General features: G+C 41.3%; 1 protein-coding gene across 1 annotated transcript in view; it reads left to right on the plus strand.

The window, feature by feature from the left end:
- Positions 1-20,009, plus strand: part of prrc2c (proline-rich coiled-coil 2C) — a 28,143-nt gene that overhangs the window by 889 nt on the left and 7,245 nt on the right. Inside the window, 20 exon segments of the mRNA XM_042746866.1 lie at positions 6,012-6,180; positions 6,852-7,029; positions 7,186-7,298; positions 7,463-7,588; positions 8,959-9,254; positions 9,390-9,469; positions 9,749-9,888; positions 10,906-10,990; positions 11,082-11,265; positions 11,849-12,431; positions 13,075-13,250; positions 13,382-13,622; positions 13,929-14,139; positions 14,261-16,669; positions 17,682-17,842; positions 18,089-18,243; positions 18,361-18,733; positions 18,894-18,979; positions 19,118-19,312; positions 19,629-19,880. Of these exon segments, the coding sequence (XP_042602800.1) occupies positions 6,066-6,180; positions 6,852-7,029; positions 7,186-7,298; positions 7,463-7,588; positions 8,959-9,254; positions 9,390-9,469; positions 9,749-9,888; positions 10,906-10,990; positions 11,082-11,265; positions 11,849-12,431; positions 13,075-13,250; positions 13,382-13,622; positions 13,929-14,139; positions 14,261-16,669; positions 17,682-17,842; positions 18,089-18,243; positions 18,361-18,733; positions 18,894-18,979; positions 19,118-19,312; positions 19,629-19,880 (6,159 nt within the window). The 5' untranslated portion in view covers positions 6,012-6,065.

Genomic DNA, 20,009 nt, shown 5'->3' on the forward strand with positions numbered 1-20,009 from the left:
TAAACATGGTGAAAACCCTGTTGTGCATAATCTTTTACTTCCTTCCTGCCCACAGATTGATAGTTGATACATGCTAAGCAAGAAAAAGACATTTCAGAATAACTGTTTTGTTTGTCTCAATTATCAATGTATTGCATTACATTTTGTCTAAACCATTAAAGCTACAGAGCTTTGATCATAAAAGGAAGCATTTAACTATCCTCTTACTGATTACATATTATTGGGAGGTATAGAGTGACGACTGATATTTGTATGCATTTAATGTAAGCAGTCTGCTCTACTGCTAAAAAAACTCACTGATATGCAAGCTGTCAGAATTTTATCTTAATTTTGGGAGATATAAATAATATTCTGGTACAGAATCTGCACCAAATTGCATATTTTTTCTCAGTTAGACCTCTGAATAAATTAAGGCAAGGCTCTCCACATTCTCGTTGTATCGTACTATATGGGCCATAAAAGCCTGATGTGTCAAATATGATGCAATACATAAAGCGCCTGCAAACTTTTGTATTTTTTCTATGAAATTGAAATGTTCTATAAAAATGTGATTTTTCTGAATATAACTATATATTGCAGGCTCGATGGGGGTTGTACATCTTGCTCTTATCTTAATGTATACTTCATTCTTTTGTGATCCATGTCACAAATGACTAATTCCTTCTGTATGTATGATGTTTCATGGGCCTTGAAAATATAGATCCATGAGGTTTTGTGAAAATGGTATTAAACTGAGCAAGACGGAAACCTTTGAGCTCAAAGCACAACAAGAGTCTTTCAACAGAATCAGGAACGAGTTAGATTTGATTAATCACAGTGGCATCAGGAGGGAAGATACTCGTGAGCGTCAGTAGAGGAAGACGATCGTTTAACTTCCACTTAAAGAGCTTTACATATTCATAAGAGGAAATGCCACTGAGAGCACCATTGGTTGAAATAAGACAAGCTTTGAGGGGTGCCTTTTAACAAAGAAAGAAACTGAGCCACAGGAACAGGAGATCAAGTGAATGTTTTGAGGCTTCCTGGTAACACTGGATCGGATCTGGTTGTGCTACGAGAATGTTCTTTATTGATTTAAGGATTGCCCCTCACCAATCTATTGAAAAGAGATTGACTTTTCTCATCCCCCAGGGACTGCAGCTCAATGCCAGTGCTTTCTTTGATGCTCATTTGGAAATGTTACTGGAAAGCAGTGATTGGCTTGTGAATTCAGTAGACAGATGGCTAGGTGATGGGGGGGATGATTGGTTGCTGGAGGTTGGGGTTGAAAGAATAAAGATGTTTAATTGAAATCTCAAATCCATCTCAATCTCTCAGACCAAGTTCATCAGTACTTAATAAATTAATGTTTACACAATAATAACTATTAGGGCTGTGTATCACCAGCAAAGTCACGATACGTATCACAGTACAGGACTGCACTGAATTTCACCTCAGTATAATTTAGTAAAACAGATGTTTATTAAACACTGCATACTATAGTGCCATTTCTAACTATTGGCAGAGCAGGCAGTTTACCTCTGCATTATGAAGGGTCTCCATAACTGTACCACAGTACAATATAATGGCATATGTTTCATGTTTACATTGGGCACTCCCCACCAGGTACAATATTCTGATTGTTTGCATCTTGTTTTTAAGCCCATAAATAATAATGTACTCATTCTAATAAATTTATATTGTAATGTATTCATTCTAAAAATCATATTTACATTGCTTATAGGTTATCGTTATGCAAATTAACAAACTATGTTTAAAAAAAAAAAAAGAAGATATAAACCAATGCGCTTTATTCACTGTATCTAACGCACACACATGCTCAGTCACTTACACAGATCACGTTGTACACTCAGACATTCAGGAACAAACTTTTTTTTATTGCTGCCCCGCAATTTTATCAACTAAATAGCTTAAACGCTCAAGAGCTACAATATCTTTCTCAAAAAGCTGGTAACATCATTGTTTCTAAAGGAATTAAAGCCACAGCTTCACTGTTAATAGAGAAATGCATCAAAACGGTGGTAATTCATGCATACATAGCCTCTCTCTCTATCTCATAAATGAACACTTGATGAATAACATTTTCTGAGAATAAAATATTGAAGTGGAGATCGCTAAACTGCAAGCTAACCAGTGTTTTTTCAGAAAGCAAGCACGTTTATCCACAGTGAAGAGAGTGCGTACACATAGTTGCCAGGTTGACAAAGATAAGTAACGCACTTAGCAGGTATTTCCGTATTGCGCAAATGGGAAGCTCTGTTTTGGAGAATGTCTCTTTATATCAGGCAACCCAGTTGTGTTCCTCTGTCCAGATTAATCCTTGTAACCTATATATTATGCATTTTAAACGTCGTTCTTGTATTTACATTAAGTGCGGTCTGCTGCTGCACATGTGCAGCAATATCGATACAGGCCCAGCTGTATTGATACTCGTATCGTCAGATCTTTGTGAGGATACATCGATGTATCGAACCCAGCACTAATAATGGTTGTTTAAAACATGAGTGAAATATTTCACATGTCTGGAATTATTTATTTAAGAGTCACTTTTCCCCCAGCCTTAACCATTTTGGTCTGAGACTTCCTAAGAATGAATCATGCTCTTTAGGGGGTTTTAGCTATTCATTGGTCTGTCTCTGTCTCCTGTCCTGGCAGTTTCGAGAAAAGAGTCAGTTGAATGTTGATCTGGCCTTTGTGTAGTCCCATTGGTTGCATTTAACTACCTGTAACCTTTACAATGCACCAGCCAGCTAAAAAGATTACTTTTTTGAGATGTAGATTGAGAGGAAGCTGGCATTTAACCGGTGAAGCTGCACTAAGTTTTTCCTTAATGAAATGTTTGTGTCAGTAAATGCTGATAACCCAAAGTAAAAGATGACCGCTTTCACTTTCATTACACCTTCTGTCTTATCATGTGACTTTTTTTTTAGTTTGTGTGTGTGTAGAGCTGGTTTGCATGATGTTAAGTTCTATGCACTGTATGTATTTGATAAAAGGCATGTTTGATTTGGCATGTTTGGCCTTTTTAACTCCCTCCCAGAAGTGACCAAGTGTTAAATGGGTTTGAGGCTTGTTGCTTCAGTGTTCAATCTTATGTTCATTCATATTAAAGCTGATTTCAGCTTATGAAATTCATATTAAACGGCTTCTGAAGATTTCAGTGTTGATTTTTTTTTTACATTTTTTTATTCTGGATATCATTATATAAATGTAGTTGTGAACAATGCCACATTATCTTCATAATTCTCCGTGTGCAGTGCAGTGAATCTTATTGTATATGAACATGATGAGGTGACCCGGTTGCTTCTACTGTGCTGTCTTGGCATAAGCCCTCACACCACATCAATTATGAATGGAGCCCCATGTGGCTCACGGTATATTGCCGTACCCACTCTCCTTACTGTCAGTTCACTATCTACACTGACATCGGCATGGCAACGTGATGTGCTTCATCGATTTAAACAATTTGGATTCAAAGATGTAGAGTTCTGACTTTCTTTGCAGTATATCTCCTTCAAAGATGTGCAAGTTGTAATAGACTGCTATAATGGCTAGTCAAACTTGTTGGTCAACGTTTTGGAAGTGTTAGTGTATCAGGGCTGGACCAGATTATTCGAATATTCGTTTGGTTGGTTGGCATCAGATTTTCAATTTTGAGATTAGAATATCCTTGTGGATATTACCAATATATGGGTCTCCAGTACAAATTGCATTCCAGGGGCTGAATACCGCGTTATTGGGGACGCTCCAACATGAAAAACAACTTGTGGCAACAGTGTTAAAGTAGCCCAATTGGACTTGGCAACACTGATCTGAAAGCACGTACTGGCGATTTACTACTGATCACAGCAGCAACTTTACTGATGAAATGTGCATGAAAATCGCATTCAATTTTAGCACAGCCCATATCACGATACAGGGGTTGTGATACATTGCGATAATTGTAAGCAAGGTGATATCTTGGGATATTTCTTATTTTAGGAATAGGAAATATTTTTAGGAAAGCTGTCATAAAGAACACACCACCACATGCAAATAAATAAAAATAAATAAATTATTTAACCACAAAACAGTGGGATCTGCATTTGCAATTATCAGTCCCTTTAACGTAATTGAACCCCTTTTTGTGGGGGAAAAATGTATAATATAATTTATAATTTGTATTTTATAAAAAGATCATATATATTTTTAGACCTTGCTTTAAAGGTTCACATTTTAAGTTTACAATTGTAAAATACAATGTCATAACATTTTGATCTGAACAAAAGAATTACATCTGCTTAATATCAATGAAAAATAGTGATGGGGGATTTCTAAAGAAAACAAAACAATTTTAGAACAATAAAATAAATAGATGTTAAACATTCTCAGAACCTTTCCACTTGGGTTTCACAGGTTTTTCAGTTGGAATTTACTATTTACGTTCCGCGTGGAATCAGTGCGACCGCGACGCATGCACCACCCCAACTGCACAAAACGCTCCCTCCACAAGAGAAAGCTGCAGCTGTGCGGCCACCCTACTGCCCGCCATGCCCCACGGCAAGCGGCAGAACCAAGGCGGTGCCCATGCCACAGTCCTGCAGTGGACGTTAGCAGAGCCCATCTATGGAGAGCCTTCCCACTCCCTATTAAGTCCTATTGTACCGAATTTTGGTTGCAGTTCCACCAGAGTTCCACTGGGGGCGATCGCCATGAGTGCAAAATGAATGGGAGTCTATGGGGCTAGACGGCTTAATTTGTCCCTTTCACCCGATTACCGTTGAGAAATCTCAGATTTGATTGTAGGTTTTGCAAGTTCAATATGGGTTATAGGTCGAAAGTTGAATGAACGAGTACTTATGTCCTTTCGATTTCTTACAGGTTGAGTTGTTGTTGCCCATAACACGCTAGCATTCTGCTAATGAACCATAACGTATGACGTCTTTGACATTTTAAAAGACTTTTTAAAGCAAATAAGTGACTCTAAAAAATCTAACACCCAGCAATGTGTAATTTCTTTGCATCTCCTTTCGAATACAACATTCAAATTACTAGACAAAAAATTATATCCTGAGAAAAGTGGATTTTGAGGGGTATACCGTCATTGACCTCCATTCATTCTGCACTCGTCCTGTGAGCGCCCTCATACGGAATCAGAGTGGAACTGCAACCAGTTCAGAAGCCGGAAGTGTAGTGAGAGTGAAACTTCTCGCCATATTAGACATTCTCTGACGTTAGCCTAAATGCTGGAGTGCCCTAATGCTAGTATTTCCTGTCACTGTTAAAGTTCAGCGAAGAAGACTGCCATCTAGCGGTCGGGGGATAAACTCAAAACGAAACAACTGCCATGAATCTTGTATGATTGTATTTTTTATTATTAGATATTTTTTTTTAAATATCAATATTCCATTTTTGAGAATCGATAAAGTATCGCCAAACAAAATATTGTGATACTCACGTGTATGGATATTTTCTCACACCCCTAATGTTAATCAGTCATTTCTGCACGATAAAAACTTACACTTAATTTGCTTGGAAAATACATGCGAATACGGCAACAAATAATAATTTGTTTATATTAAAAGTATTGCTCTTAACAGACCTGTGTGTTTTGTATCACTAGTGCAGTGTCCATTCTTGGAGCATATAAGCCCATATCTTAACCTGGAAGTAGGGTATTCTGATAGTAGGATTATTGTTCAATTAGTGATTTGTGTGAAAGTTTGGTTGTTGGCTTTGTATTTTTATTTATTTTTTGAAAGTTGAATCTAATTTAGTAATGTTTGTGAAACGAGTATAAAGGCTATCATTTGCAAACGCTGTATTTGAGGAGAGTTAGTTGCTCATATGCGCATTTTTTGTTTGTCTCTGTAGTTGCTCAACAATGGTTCCTGGTGTTGCATTGTAGCCTGTTCTTAAGCCTGACAGGGAATACTGCTTAAAATGCTTAAGAGCTGCAGGTGGGATATTAGAGAAAGTATCTGGTTTACCATCTGCTCAATGAATATTTTATTTCTTGGTCTCTTCTAAGGGGCTGGTTCTGAGGGGTGTGGCCGCAGGACCAGACTCAATGAGTTTCCAGCGAAATGTCCGAGAAGTCAGGGCAGAGCACCAAGGCAAAGGATGGCAAGACCAAGTATGCAACCCTTAGCCTCTTCAACACGTACAAGGGCAAGTCTCTGGAGACCCAGAAAACTGCAGGTGAGTCAGCTGACCATTCTTATAAACTGTTGTTAATTACGGTGTTATCTGTGGTGGGGTGAATCCCTCAAAAGCTGTCAAGAACATGTTCAGGTTACATTTCACCTCAAAACCTAAAATGGTGAACTGCTTTTTTTATAAAGACGATGAAGCAAACAGAAAAATGCTTACATTAAAATTAATTCAATAACTTTAAATACTGACAGTCTACACACAGTCTTGGCACATTTTGTGACTTACACATGACTTGGGTAACTTGTATTGATTTGCTCTCTAACTCTTAAAATAAGAATGGTTCATTGAGTAGAGTGTCAAGTGATGCACTGGAGTCTTTGAACTGTTGTTCGTTGAGCTTACCGATCAGCCTCCTTTGTGTCGCTGGATCGAATAAGCAGCCTTTGTCCACTAAGTTACTGCTGTGCATTCCTATGAGCTTAAAGATAGAGAGAGACTGCCCAAGAACATTTGTTGTAAGATTACTGCTCATATTAACAATATTCCTGTACAAATGATGTTCTTAATATTGCATATTATTGCTCTTTTGTTGGTTTTGATCGGTTCTATTGTCATCATTTGTAAGTCGCTTTGGATAAAAGCATCTGCTAAATGACTAAATGTAAATGGCTTTTGGTCAGATTAAAACTGAAATTTCTTTCTTTTCTTCCACTTAGTTGCTGCCAGACATGGGCTACAAAGTTTGGGCAAAGTTGCGGTCAGTCGACGCATGCCCCCTCCAGCTAACCTGCCCAGCCTAAAAGCTGAGAACAAAGGCAACGATCCCAACGTTAGCATCGTACCCAAGGACGGCAGCGGATGGGCCTCCAGGCAGGATCAACCAGGAGACGAACGGTAAAACTCCACCCTCTTAAATGATAGGTGTATTTCCTGTTGAAAGATCAGTTTTTAGATGTTCCAAACATACTCTTTCACAATGTCTTGCATGTTTTGCAGTCATTCGATTCTTCTGGTCCACTGGCTTTTTTTTTTTTTTTTTTATGATTGTAGGCAACAAGAGACACCTCCACCACAGCCTAAGCCAACTGTGCCCCAGACCTCTGATGCCCCTCTGGGAGGCAGCCGCTCCTGGGCCAACAGCAAACAGTCTGGGCAGCTGGACGGTAAGCCGTTTCCTTTGTAAACCTTTTCATTGTCGTTCACTCTCAAAATGCTACTCGGTGAACTGTAAATCCTTACCTAAACAAATTTAAGCCACAGATTTATCTTAATTATCATGAATTTTTAACTGCTGAAGTCAAGTGCTAAAGTGTTACTGTGTCTACAGGAGCTCCTCGGATGAGCAGTCAGTTCCATCAGGAGTTTCCGAGTCTGCAGGCAGCGGGTGAGGCGGAGAAATCAGGTGATCAAGAAGATGAACCCTACGGGCCGGGCCCCAGCCTCAGGCCTCAGAGTACGACCATCATCCTTCACCATTTCTTATGAGCTGTGTTTAAAGTGCCCATATCATGCCTTTTCGAATATCACCTTTCATGAAGTGTGTCATGTAGCTATATGTGAACACAAACTATCTGCAAAGATGTGAAGTCGACAGTGGGTGATAGATAAAGTTACTGTCTATCAAAAAAAAAGTAGGCTAGCAAATGCATAAACAAGTCGTCAGGAATTCAAATCTTATTCTGTTACGGCTGTACATCACAAAGTAACAGATTTGCATAATGTCCGCCCACGTTCTACGTCGCCAACTTGCCTGCCCACAAACACAGTAAAATATCTGTGTGTTTAACGTCATGTCGAGAAGATGCTGTATCCTACGCTGTGAGAGTAAATTTGTTTTATCACATCTTATAATTACCACAAACTTCTTAAAGGTGCTGTAAGTTTTTTACTCTAAATATCATATGGTTGCAGATATTTAAGGAACATGCAAAGTTAACATACTTGTTTATCTGAAAAACAATGCTAAAGTCAGTTATTCTCCTTTGAAAATGTGCGTTCCGGGATGGAATGTCTGTCTTTGTAACCCACCCACTGCCAATTTACCCAATTGTATTTTGGCAGAAAACACAGCGCATTTCATTTCATTCATCAAGTGCGCTCGTTCCTGTTGTCGTCGTCAATCTTGCAACCTGCAGGTGCTGCAAGTCTGAGGAGGGGCCAAGTAAAAAAAAAAACCCCTCTCCAATATTTTGAATTTGGACTGCAATACCTAGTTCAACCACTAGTTGTCAATCCTACATACAGCACCTTTAACACCTGACACTTACCGCTGAGAAACGTCCTGCTCCAGTCGTGCTTGCAAATCAGTCTCTTGTCAGTCAGCCACTTCAACCGTTTCATCAGACTCCGGCTCGAATTGGTAAGGTACAATCGATACCATCTTTTCTATGTGTTGACAAGTCTCCAGGGCTGTCATTCTGTTATGGCAATGTGCGTTTCGTTTCCGACACGTGCTGTACACAGTAGACCAATTGCAAAGGACTACGCCATCTGACCAATTACAGCAGTGAGGGCTCACGGAAAGGAGGGGTTTAGGGAGACTGATTCTTTGAACTGCCTTGCACAAGTAGTTTACGAATCATTTAGAAAATAGGTAAAATGAAATCTTTTTTTTTTTTTTTTTTTTTTTAGAAAACTAACATGTTTTTTGACCTTGCAAGCATGTAAACCTGTTTTAGGAGATTCATAAAATGGCATACTAGGGGCACTTGTAGTGATGAGCTTTGTTTGGGATTAGTTGAGATATTTTGGGGTTTATAGATGTGAGTTATTTTATTTATTATTTTTCTTAAATATGGTTATTCATTTCCATTACCTACTCAGATGTGGGTAGCTGGCGGGAAGGTGGAGGCAGGAACTTAAACGCTGCTTCCAGCCCCTCAGAGAACGATGGTAAGCCCTCTGAGGAGTTATGTGTGGGTCGAGGCACACCATCTCCCTCTGGGGACTCCGATGAGGCAGTGAAACCCTCTGGTGGGGAGGGCAGAGAAAGGAGAGATGCCAGAGAGAGGGTCCCACCTACTGCCCCTCAGCATAAACTCAATGGTGGCCAGCAAACGGCGAGAGGAATGTCATCTCAGTTCCATGCTGCCCAGTTCAGGAGCATGATGCCACCATATGTGAGTGATTTAACCATTGTTTATCATTTCACTACCTTCTGAAATATGACATGCTGCTATGTATTATTTTGTTTGGCACTGATTTTGTGAAGTGTATTTAGCAGTGCTATTTTAATGTGCGCTTTATCTTTTCAGATGTTCAGTGCTTGCCCTCGAGGGCCCTTTCCTCCTGTACAAGGCAGCTTTAGGTATCCTGGACAACAGGAGATGTCTAAGTAAGTGATCCCATAAGGTTTGTTACTTTGTCCTTTCTTTTGTTGCCATGAATAATTTATTTTGATGAGTCTGAAGTATTTACGCTACACGGTGCTATCTAAAGTTGAAGTTACAGTTCTAACTAGTTATTGGCCTAAATTTGTCTAAAAGTAAAAGTGGAAGTAGTTCTAAGTGAAATTTTATTAAGACAAGCAATCTGGTATTTTGGAATACTTCCAGAACATTAGGAGCCTTGTGAAGTCTAGCTTTTTTCTCATATTTCTCTTTTCTCTTCTTAGGGGTCCACGGTCTGGTGGAAGGCCCTCCCAGCCTCCCTCTCAGTCATGGCTGCAGGATCCAGACAGGCCATCAATTGTTAGTGCCACTGAACTAAAAGAGCTAGACAATCTAGACACTGATGCTGATGAGGGTTGGGCAGGTGAGTGTTACTTGAGTTTTTTGTTGTTGTTGTTTTTATTTTTTGATTCATGGTTTACAGAAGGGTTGGGTGGTAAAGAATGTGCATTGTAGGCATCCCAAGGTAGTTGGTTTTATCAGTATTACATGGTGGTCGGCCATACACCATTTAAATGGCTACGTTCAAACTGTCAGTTTTTGGATCTAAAACTGTCAGTTACCGAAACAACACATGAAATCTCATAACACACATTAGACACGCATTTGTGTGGCAGAGCGACTCTCTCACACTGTGTGATGTGACTGACAACTAGTTGTCCAGTCCCGTTCCGTTCACACAGAGCGTGTGTTCCGAGAATGTGTTGTGAATCCTGAAAATGTACAGGTGTGAGTTCGGTTACAGAATGCAGTTGTCACACCCGTAAATAACCAAACTGTGTGTGAATGTAAACCGTTTTAAGGTATCAAAAACACGACTGACAACCGTATTCTGCTGCTGTGTGAACGTGGCCAATGACTGGCCCACCATTGTTCTTTTTTTTTTTTTTCTTTTCTTTTTTTTCTCTCAATTGAAATAAAAGGTATTTTGTTTAGTTAAACAATAGACATTACAATTATAAACTGAAAGCTTTTTACATACTCTGTATGTAAACTGTCTTATTTTTGCTGTAAGTATGTTTGAGAATTTGTCATTGTACTGTTTTATTGTTGTTGTGAATAATAATTAAGCATAATAATGAATTTATAATTTTCAAGAATTCAATAATTGAAAGCTGTAAAGATCAATTTCCTTGTGGCATCCCTAGTACAGTGCAACAGTAGAAATCGTCAGTTGGTCAATTTATTTCACTGATGTAAGTACTTATTCATGTTATGAATACTTTTATATTCAGTAAGTCATGGAAGCAAATCAAAGATACAAATTAATCAGATAAAGTGATTATAAAGTTTAGAATAAATTGGGTTATTTGGTATTTCCACATTTAATTTTATATTTAAACCATTTGTTAATTGATTCACCAATCTTGTTGTTAATTAGGTGCTCAAATGGAAGTTGACTATACTGAGAAACTGAACTTTAGTGATGATGAGGAGAACCATTCTAAGGAGAAAGGTGATAACTGGTAAGCACTCATCTTTGTGACTGATTTTATACCAAATTTTTTGGGAATAGTGAACATTGGCCCCATAAAACTCTTTCTTGCTGAAACACAGGGAGTGGATGACTAAAGTTGATCGCATGCGGTCAAGAAACACTGATGTTCAGGAGGGATGGAAGGAAGGAAAAGAGGAGAGGCGTGACAGCAAGAGCTCATGGGTTGAAAGTGGAGACCCCAGGGCTCCCTCCTCTGGCAATATTGTCCATTATAGCAAGACGGTTCCTACTCAAGAACAACAGGTATGGTGTGCACTAGAACAATTGACCCTTTGCAAAGAGCTTGATTGACAGGCGATCTGACCATTCATAACGCAGAATCTGCCATCTTGTTTGAAAAACAAATCGCACAGGAGAGTAGATTAAATTTATTGCATTTACACGATAAAAATTGGTGTGTATTGATGTCTTTCAGCGGTTAAAATAAAATAAGTTCAGATGTTTATTTGTTTATTTCGTGCTTTAAGGAAATATAAAAAGAGAATAGGTTCATGTGTGCCGCTTGAACTTAGGGCTACAGTGATCTGTCACGATCCATAAAATGGTATTTATTGTTTGAATTTCTTAAATAACAATTTGAAAGCTGAGACTTTTTCATACCAGAAGTAACCTGCTCTGTCTTGTCTGCCGGCGTGTTGTCAGTTTTCTCTTTGCTCTGCAATGTATTAGTGTGAGATGTAGTGAGAGTGGCATTGGTTTTTCAGAGGTAGAAACAGTAATTAAGGAGGGCGGGTTTTTGCGAAGGTTAATTGTCTTATCGCTGATTTGACAGAGTTGGTCCTTTTTTTTCCTCCATATTTTTGCTTCATTGTGTTTTTGTGTATAGGGCCAAACTGTTGGACGTTCTGTGGGAAGTGGTGGTTCTCGTGTTACAAAGTTACCCACTACGGCACCCCCTGCTGGTGAGGAGGAAACGGAAGCGTGGCGTCAGAAACGGAAGAAGCAGTCAGAGCTCTCAGAAGCAGTAGAACGTGCTCGCAGACGGCGTGAAGAGGAGGAACGGCGCATGGAAGAACAGAGACTTGCTGCATGCAAAGAGAAACTCAAACAACTGGAGGAGAAACGGCGACCTTCAACTACAGAAACTACTAAACCAATTACGCAAACTCATGGTGATAACCAGGAAGTGACTGAAACTGTGCCTAAACTACCTTCTGAAACTCCACCCCCTCAGCCTCAACCACCACCTTCCCCTGCACGGCAAACCTGCCCTCCCATGCCAACCCATGAAAGGACAGAGCCCACTGTGGAGGAGGTGCCACAGTTTGTTTCCCGACAACCTAGCCCTCCTGTCCATAGGACTGCCCCAGAACCGCAAAGCAAGGTTGATACTGCTATAACAGAGGAGGTGCATAGACAGGTGGAGAGACAACCAATGAGAGACTACTTCAGTACTGAGGAGCCTAGAGGTAAATGTAAATGGATGAAAAAAAAAATCATAAAGGTATTAAAATTCTAAAGTACACTAAAAAGTAGTTTGGGGTGCGGTTGATTTGATTTTCTGGTACAATTTACTGTTAATCTAAAAAAAGAGCATCTTAAATGAGATTTATTTGCATTTTTGCATGCTCCCGTCATACTTGTTACATTTTCACAAAGGTTTGTCTCCAAAAATGTTTTCAGCTTGTATTCTTTCTATCAGATAAATGCTTATGTCTTTATGTTGAGGTGACAATTTGGTTGTAAATCTAAAGAATCAAAAAGTTCAGCTGGAGCTTAATTCAGAGCCTAAAGTACAACATGAAAATTTTACAGTTGTGGCAGGGTGTCAAAACTCTGGTTCAGACCAACCAAAGCAAGTGCGACAAGAACCTAAATTAAGCTCACCTGGTTTGATGACTATATTGAATAATTGGATGGACTTTTCCTGTAGTGTAGCTCAAACAAAAGAGCATGGCACTAGCAATGCCAAGGTCATGGTTGATTCCCTGTTGCTTTGGATAAAAGGATCTGCCAGGTGTGCACGTTGTTGTTGTTGTTGTTTGTTCTTTTTTCTCTAATACAATGTGCTAGTTTAATATTTAATTTTTTTTTCTTCCTCTGCCCTTTCAGTTGAGGAGCCTCAGTTGACTTTATCCAGACTGGATCATTCTGTTTGTGAAGATGCACCTCTTCCGTCTCAACTGGAAAATGAGGGAGACACTGGGACTGCTGTTCGCCCTTCTGTCACCTCTGGATATTCAAAACAGTTCCAGAAGTCTTTACCACCCAGGTTCCTTAGACAACAGGTGCTCACACATTGTTCTGGCTTTAAGAATCAATCTTAATTTGAACCTGGATAATTAAAATGAGAACTAGTATTATTTGTAGTTATTCCCGCTTTACAGTAATGTAATTTTTATTCTTTTAAATTTTCCAGGAACAGCTTAAACAACAACAGTGGCAACAGCAGCAGCAGCAGCAGGGTGGAGGGGGTCCAGTCTCTCCCTCAGGGGGTTCAGTTCCCCCTCAGCACAGATCCTTATACCAACCTCTAGGCCCCCACCACCAACACCTTGCCTCAATGGGCTTTGACCCACGCTGGCTAATGATGCAGTCTTACATGGATCCCCGTATGATGTCTGGGCGGCCACCAATAGATATGCCTCCTATGCACCCCGGTGTGTTTTGCAAACTAAAGTTGTTTTTCTTTCTAGTAATTTGGTAACAAAACCATGCACTGTGACACATTTAAAAGATGCAATAACACAATTACACTTAATGTTGTTTTAATGTAATGCTGTTTCACCTCCTCAGTTTAGCCCATATTTTTTTAAATGCATCTCTAGTCACTAGACATTACACCAAAACATTACATCTGATAATTTAATCATTTTGGGGTTTTTATTTTTATTTATTTATTGTTTTGAGTTCTATATGTGTAGTCTTAGTCAAGTCATAATAATTGTTTTGTATGGCAACATCAGGGAGAATGCCTCCTAAGCAACTGGTACGACGAGAGCCCACAGACAACAGTAGCTCTGGATCAGACACTTTTGATCATCTGACCCGACCGATCAGAGAACACGGAGTTCCTAATGAGCCTCGAATGGTCTGGGGTTCTGAACCATATCCTTCAACAGAGCCCCTGCCCTCTTCTGCAACCATTAAAGGGCGTGAAGATGGCAAGGAGACAAGGCGAGACTGCTTTGTTTTAGAGGTTTTAGCTCAAAAATAAAAAAGTTATTTCCCCACTGTTAGAAATAACTTGTTGATCAAGTATTAAGACCTTTTCTTTTCCCTTTCTCTCTTAAAATAGGTTGGATGCTTGTCTGGAGCTGGATAGAGGTCTATCAGGTGTCTACCCTCAGGACCATAGCCCACTAGAGCCCAGGGGCAAGAGCGACTTCTTCAGGAATTCTTCTGAAACCTTGTCTGCTTTTAGTCATGTTTCAGAAGAGGTTCCAGGTCTCCTACAGACTGATAGAGCACCAGTCATCCCTTCTTTTGAACCTGAGGCGGCTAACCTCTCTGGTGCAGATGAGGTTGAAGCCATTGGGCAGGCTGTATTGAAACGGAGTATCTCTCAAGGCTCCAGTCACTCTCTGAAACTGGAAGAGCCCAGATTTGAAGGACTTACCATAGTACAGAAAACCTTGGACTTCCCTGATACTGTGGAAAGGTCAGAGGACAAGTCCAGAAAGGAGCCATTTGGACAAGGGTCTGTAAACAACAGCCGTTCCACGCCTCCTGTGGCTAATGATGGTATGCACAAAACCGACAAGCTTGTTTTACCTGCACCCAGCAAGCAGAAGTCAGAGATGCGCTGGGGATCCCGTGGATCTGGATCTGGAAGGAGAGAGGGTCCCGGAGGGGAGCGGCCAGTGAGGAGATCTGGACCTATTAAGAAACCTGTGCTGCGAGACATGAAGGAAGAGAGGGAACAGAGAAGAGAGAAAGAAGAGCGGCATGAACGAGGGGAGCGATCCAAAAAAGAGGGTGTTGCTCCCAAGGGTGTTGCTTCATCTGCTATAGAAGCGTCTGATAGACCGAAGCCCTATGGTGATGGTAAGAAAGTAGTGGTAGAACCTGAAGTTGGAGTAGCAACTGGTGGAACAAAGTCCAGAGATCTGCAGGCAGCTGTATGTCCTACAGCTGCATGTGTTGCTGAGGATAAACCAGACAAGCCTCTATCTAATGACAAACGTAATGAACCCAAACTACCATCTCGCAAAGACTCCAACCTCCCTCCCAGAGCTTACCGCAGAGATGAGAGGGAGCGAGACAGAGAACGAGACCGAGAGAGGGACAGAGATATGGAACGAGAAAAGGACTGGCCTTCTGATTTTAAAGGCCGTGGTCGGGGAGAGTACTATTCCCGTGGCAGGAGTTATAGAGGCAGCTATGGTGGGAGGGGCAGAGGTAGCCGTGGTCGGAGTCGAGGGGATTACCCGTACAGAGAGCCACGGTCACGCCAGGACTTGCCATTAGGTGCAACAGGCACAGCTAGTTTCCGCTGCAGAGAAGAGAGTGAAACCCGTAGTGAGAGCTCAGATTTTGAAGTCTTGCCTAAGCGCAGACGCAGACGAGGCTCGGACACAGACTCTGAAAGTGAAGGCAGAGAATCTGCCAGTGACACCGGAGCATCAGATCGTGAGCCCAGCTCCAAACCGAGCAGGCCGCTCCGTCGCGAGCTGCTGGAATCTCGCTCCTCTAAATCTGCCTCTGGATTTGCAACAGGAAATCTTTCTGAAAAACCTGGGCCTCGAGATGAGGATGGACGACCTAGACCGGGTTTTCTTTTAAAGGGTGAGGCCACACGGCGAGGCAAAGGAGGCTTGCACAGCAGGCGAGGTGGTGGCAGGGAACGAGGCGGCAACAGATCAGCTCCTTTCCGTCGGGCCCCAGTTAAAGAGTCCTCACAGTGGCCCTCGAAGCCCATGGAGACCTTTCGGCCTGAGGAAGCAGAGACCTTGCGCACTGATAGTACCCTCTCTGAAAGACGGCACACCAAATATGACAACAAGAAGATTGGAGAGGGTGGACAAAGCTTACGGGAGAGGCCCCGGAGACCAAGGGCAGCCCGTCCTCCCAGACAGGACAAGCCTCCAAGATTTCGGAGGCTTAAAGAACGTGAGGCAGCAGTGTTTGCTGGGGAAGCTATTCCTGGTGTGCCAGTACCTACATCGGTCTCCCCGACGCTGTCTAAAGCTCCTGGAGCACTCCAGGAGGGAGTGGTTAATACCAGTACAGCACCTTCTCTCACTCATGATGTGTCTACACCTGAACTTCCTGTCACAGAGACGGTTGTTCCTGAAATGGGAGCCACTACTGTAGTTGCTGCTGGCAGCAAATCACCTGACTTGTCCAATCAGAACTCTTCTGACCAGGCCAATGAGGAGTGGGAGACGGCCTCTGAGAGTAGCGACTTCAACGAAAGGAGAGAGCGAGAGGACAAGAAGCAGCTTGAAGCAACCGTGACCGCCATCACTACTACTTCCTCCTCTGTGCCCACACAGATCTCTGGGGGACAGAGCAAATCACCCACAGAAAGTGTGGCAATCTCAAAACGGGAGATAGCTTCGGTAGCCAAGAGGAGCTTCTCTAGCCAGCGGCCTGTGGATCGACAGAACCGAAGAGGAAATAATGGGCCTAAAACAGGTCGAGGGTACCCTGGAGGCAAGAGTGAGAGAAGGGGAGGATCTGGAGCCAAATCGGGACGGAGGGGGTGAGTCTTGAACTGTGTTGTCTCAGGAAGCAAAGAGTCTGAGTTTTAATATAGCAATTTATAGGTGAAAAGCATCTGTTATGGTTTAAAGCAGGGCTGTTAAATTCAGCTCCTGGAGGGCCAATGTCCTGCAGAGTTTAGCTCTGACCCTAATTAAACACACTTGATCCAGCTAATCAAGGTCTTCAGGAAAGCAAGAAACTTTTAGGCTTACACCGGGCATCACTTTGCTTATACCTTGAGTGCCCTATCCTGCTCCGGGAGGGCAAATGTCCTGTAGAGTTTAGTTTAGAGCCTTAATTAAACTACTAAACCAGCTAATCATGATCTTCAAAATTATTTAAAACATCCAGATAAGTATACTGGGCCAAGTAGGCCCTCCAGGAGTGTGATTGGACAAATTTCAGAACAAAACTTGTGCAATGACAACTTGAGATTAAGTAAATGAGTAATTTATGCCTGGTAAAAACTTGCAAGAATTCTTCCATTTTAAGCAAAACACTTCCATTTGAGGGCAACCCAAGCTATAGCTAGGGACCAGAATGAGGGTGAGCCCTTTCACTTGGACCACAGAGAAACCAGAACACCCTAACAAATGAATAGCAACATGCAGAGAACATAACAGCCTCATAGCTGTCCACAGTTGCTTTAGGAACTAACAACTCGCGTTTACTTCAGACACTGTAAAAAGCAGTGCTCTTTTATGCTTTTCTAAACTTCATTTCATGGCGATCACTTCTACTTTTCAGCCATTTATTTATAATGGAGCCTTAGGACATTGAGTTCTGCTTTTTTTTTTTTCTTTTCTTTTTTCTTTTTTTTTAAATAGAGCTTTGTTTTGATTCAGCTGTGTAGGTGATAATTGCCTGTGAGTTTGTCTTGACAGCCCTCCAAATAGACATGTATTTTTAGACTGTCTCTCACTCTGACAACTTTTATCTTGCTGTTTTTTTCTCCCAACAACCCTCAGATTCTAATTTATTACTGAGCTAATATTTTCTGTTTCCTGCAGTGCTGCTGCTCAAAATTCAGAGACCGGTCATGCCAGTACAGGTCAGAAAGCTGGGAAAGAACCAGCTCCCAGCCGTCGGAAAGAGGAAGGAAAGCAAGCTGTCAAGAAGCCCAAAGAGAAAGAAAATGCTTTGTCTCAGTTCGATCTCAACAATTATGCCAGTTAGTGTTCAAGACTTTTGTCTATATTGAATTTTTTGGTACACCTTTTAGTGACAATTTTTAATAGTCAAACTATTTTTTAGTAAATTGTTAATTAATATTTAGTAAAATGTTGGATAGCTATAAATTACTTGTAATTACTGCTTCAATATTATTATACTACTATTATTTAATAACAAAGTCTACTATTGGTAAGCTAAATAAAATAGTTTGACATTGGTTTGTCATCTTTCCACCCTTTTCCAGGTGTAGTGATCATTGACGACCACCCAGAGGTCACAACACTGGAGGATCCACAGTCTAACTTGAATGATGACGGGTTTACAGAGGTTGTTTCACGGAAACAGCAGAAACGTTTGCAGGATGAGGAAAGAAGGAAGAAAGAAGAGCAGACTGCACAGGTGAGGAAAGGAGGGAATGGCTTTAGTTTAATGTACTGCATGCATTGCATCATGGCAGTTGGTACACAAACCAGTATCTCATCTGAAGTCTTCTGTGTTTGTCCTTATGCTGTACAGAACTGGAGTAAAAAGGGCTCTGGAGAGAAGGGTAGGGGAGGTGGCGGTTCTAAACTCCCTCCACGATTTGCCAAAAAGCAGCAACAGCAGCAAGGATTGGCAGCTGGGCAGCAGCAACCATCAGCTCCAGCTCCACAGACCCAGTCTGTCCCTCAGCAGCCTCAACCACAGCCAGCTATCTCTGTGTCGCAGCACAACCTGCCTGCCTCTAACCAGAGTGCTAGCTCAGCCCAGCCTCTTGAGGGTGCTGTGGCACCTTTGGCCCCCTCACCTGTAGACTTCCCGGCCAAGAGTCAGACACACAACACCCTGGGTACAGAACTGTGGGACAACAAGGTGGCTGGCTCCTCTGTTCTCTCTGATGTCAAGAAACGTAAGTTCTTCACCATGTTTACTTGCATTTTTAGTTCAAGAAACTTGTAAACGTTAATAAAGACAAGGCCAGTGAGATTTTTCTTGATAAATATTTGTTCTTTGATTATTTTAACATCATAGTGGCAGTTCTGCATCTGATGGTTTTCTTGATATTATAGTTGGACCTATCAGCCCTCCACAGCCTCCCTCTGTCAGTGCCTGGAACAAACCCCTCACTTCATTTACTGGGACCGTTACACCTGAGGTGAGAGGATATTTGAATTTTAATTAAGAATTAGAACAGGGCTGTTTTCCAAAATGCTATTTTTAGCTGGCTGACCAACACCATTTTGAATATTCTGAACTTTAAGTGCTGGTGTTTTTGTGGTTGTGTGATTTTTAGGGTGTGAAAGCGGGAACAGAAGGTGGGGTTGAGCTGGGCATGGATAGCATCCAGTTTGGTGCCCCTTCTTCAGCAGGAAGCACTGACAGTGACGGAGTGCCTGCCCTGCTAGAGAAAACCTCTGATAATAAACTACCCGAACCCAAAGAGCAAAGACAAAAACAGCCTCGTGCTGGACCTGTCAAATCTCAGAAGGTAGTCCATGCTTTTATCTCAAAGGACCAACGTACATTAGTATTTGCATCACATAATATAGCATATTTTCAAATGATACAGAAAATTTAGCAAGATGTGGCACAGGACTTGATTTTATTATGGTTTGAATAATGAGAAGGGGCTGTTAAATTTGCTGTTGTTAAGGCAAAAGAGAAATTCTAAAATGTTAATTAAAAAATTTATATGCTGATACACAATATAGAAGCATTTTTACTAGTGGTCCCAGTCTTTACAGACATCTCTATATAGTTTTGTGTTATTTACTTTGTTTTTGTGTGTTGTTTTTTGTTTAAAGTTAAATTTTTTCTCCTCTGTTGAGTGAAATGAATATTAAAGTGGTCAAGTCGGTAAAGAGCGTTCGCTCAAGAACCGTAAGGCTGCCAAAGATGTGCGTCAGTCCGATGGAGAGGGCCTGGATAAAAATGGCACTAGAGGCAGCCGAGACCGAGACTCGAGCTCACCCACTAAAGACAAAGTTCCTGAGCTGGGTGGAGACATTGAGGGCATGATCACTGCTCCATCAGCAGAATACTCCTGTAGCTCTAAGGTGCAATTTAATATCCTTCTGCTTCAGTTGTTATTAACACACTATTATTCAAAGGTTTTGGATCAGTGAGTTTTTTGGGGGGGGGGTCAGTGTATCCATTTTAAAATAAGTTTTCTTGATTTACTTTTG

This window comes from Cyprinus carpio, chromosome B20 (assembly GCF_018340385.1).
Source record: "Cyprinus carpio isolate SPL01 chromosome B20, ASM1834038v1, whole genome shotgun sequence".
NCBI lineage: Eukaryota > Metazoa > Chordata > Actinopteri > Cypriniformes > Cyprinidae > Cyprinus > Cyprinus carpio.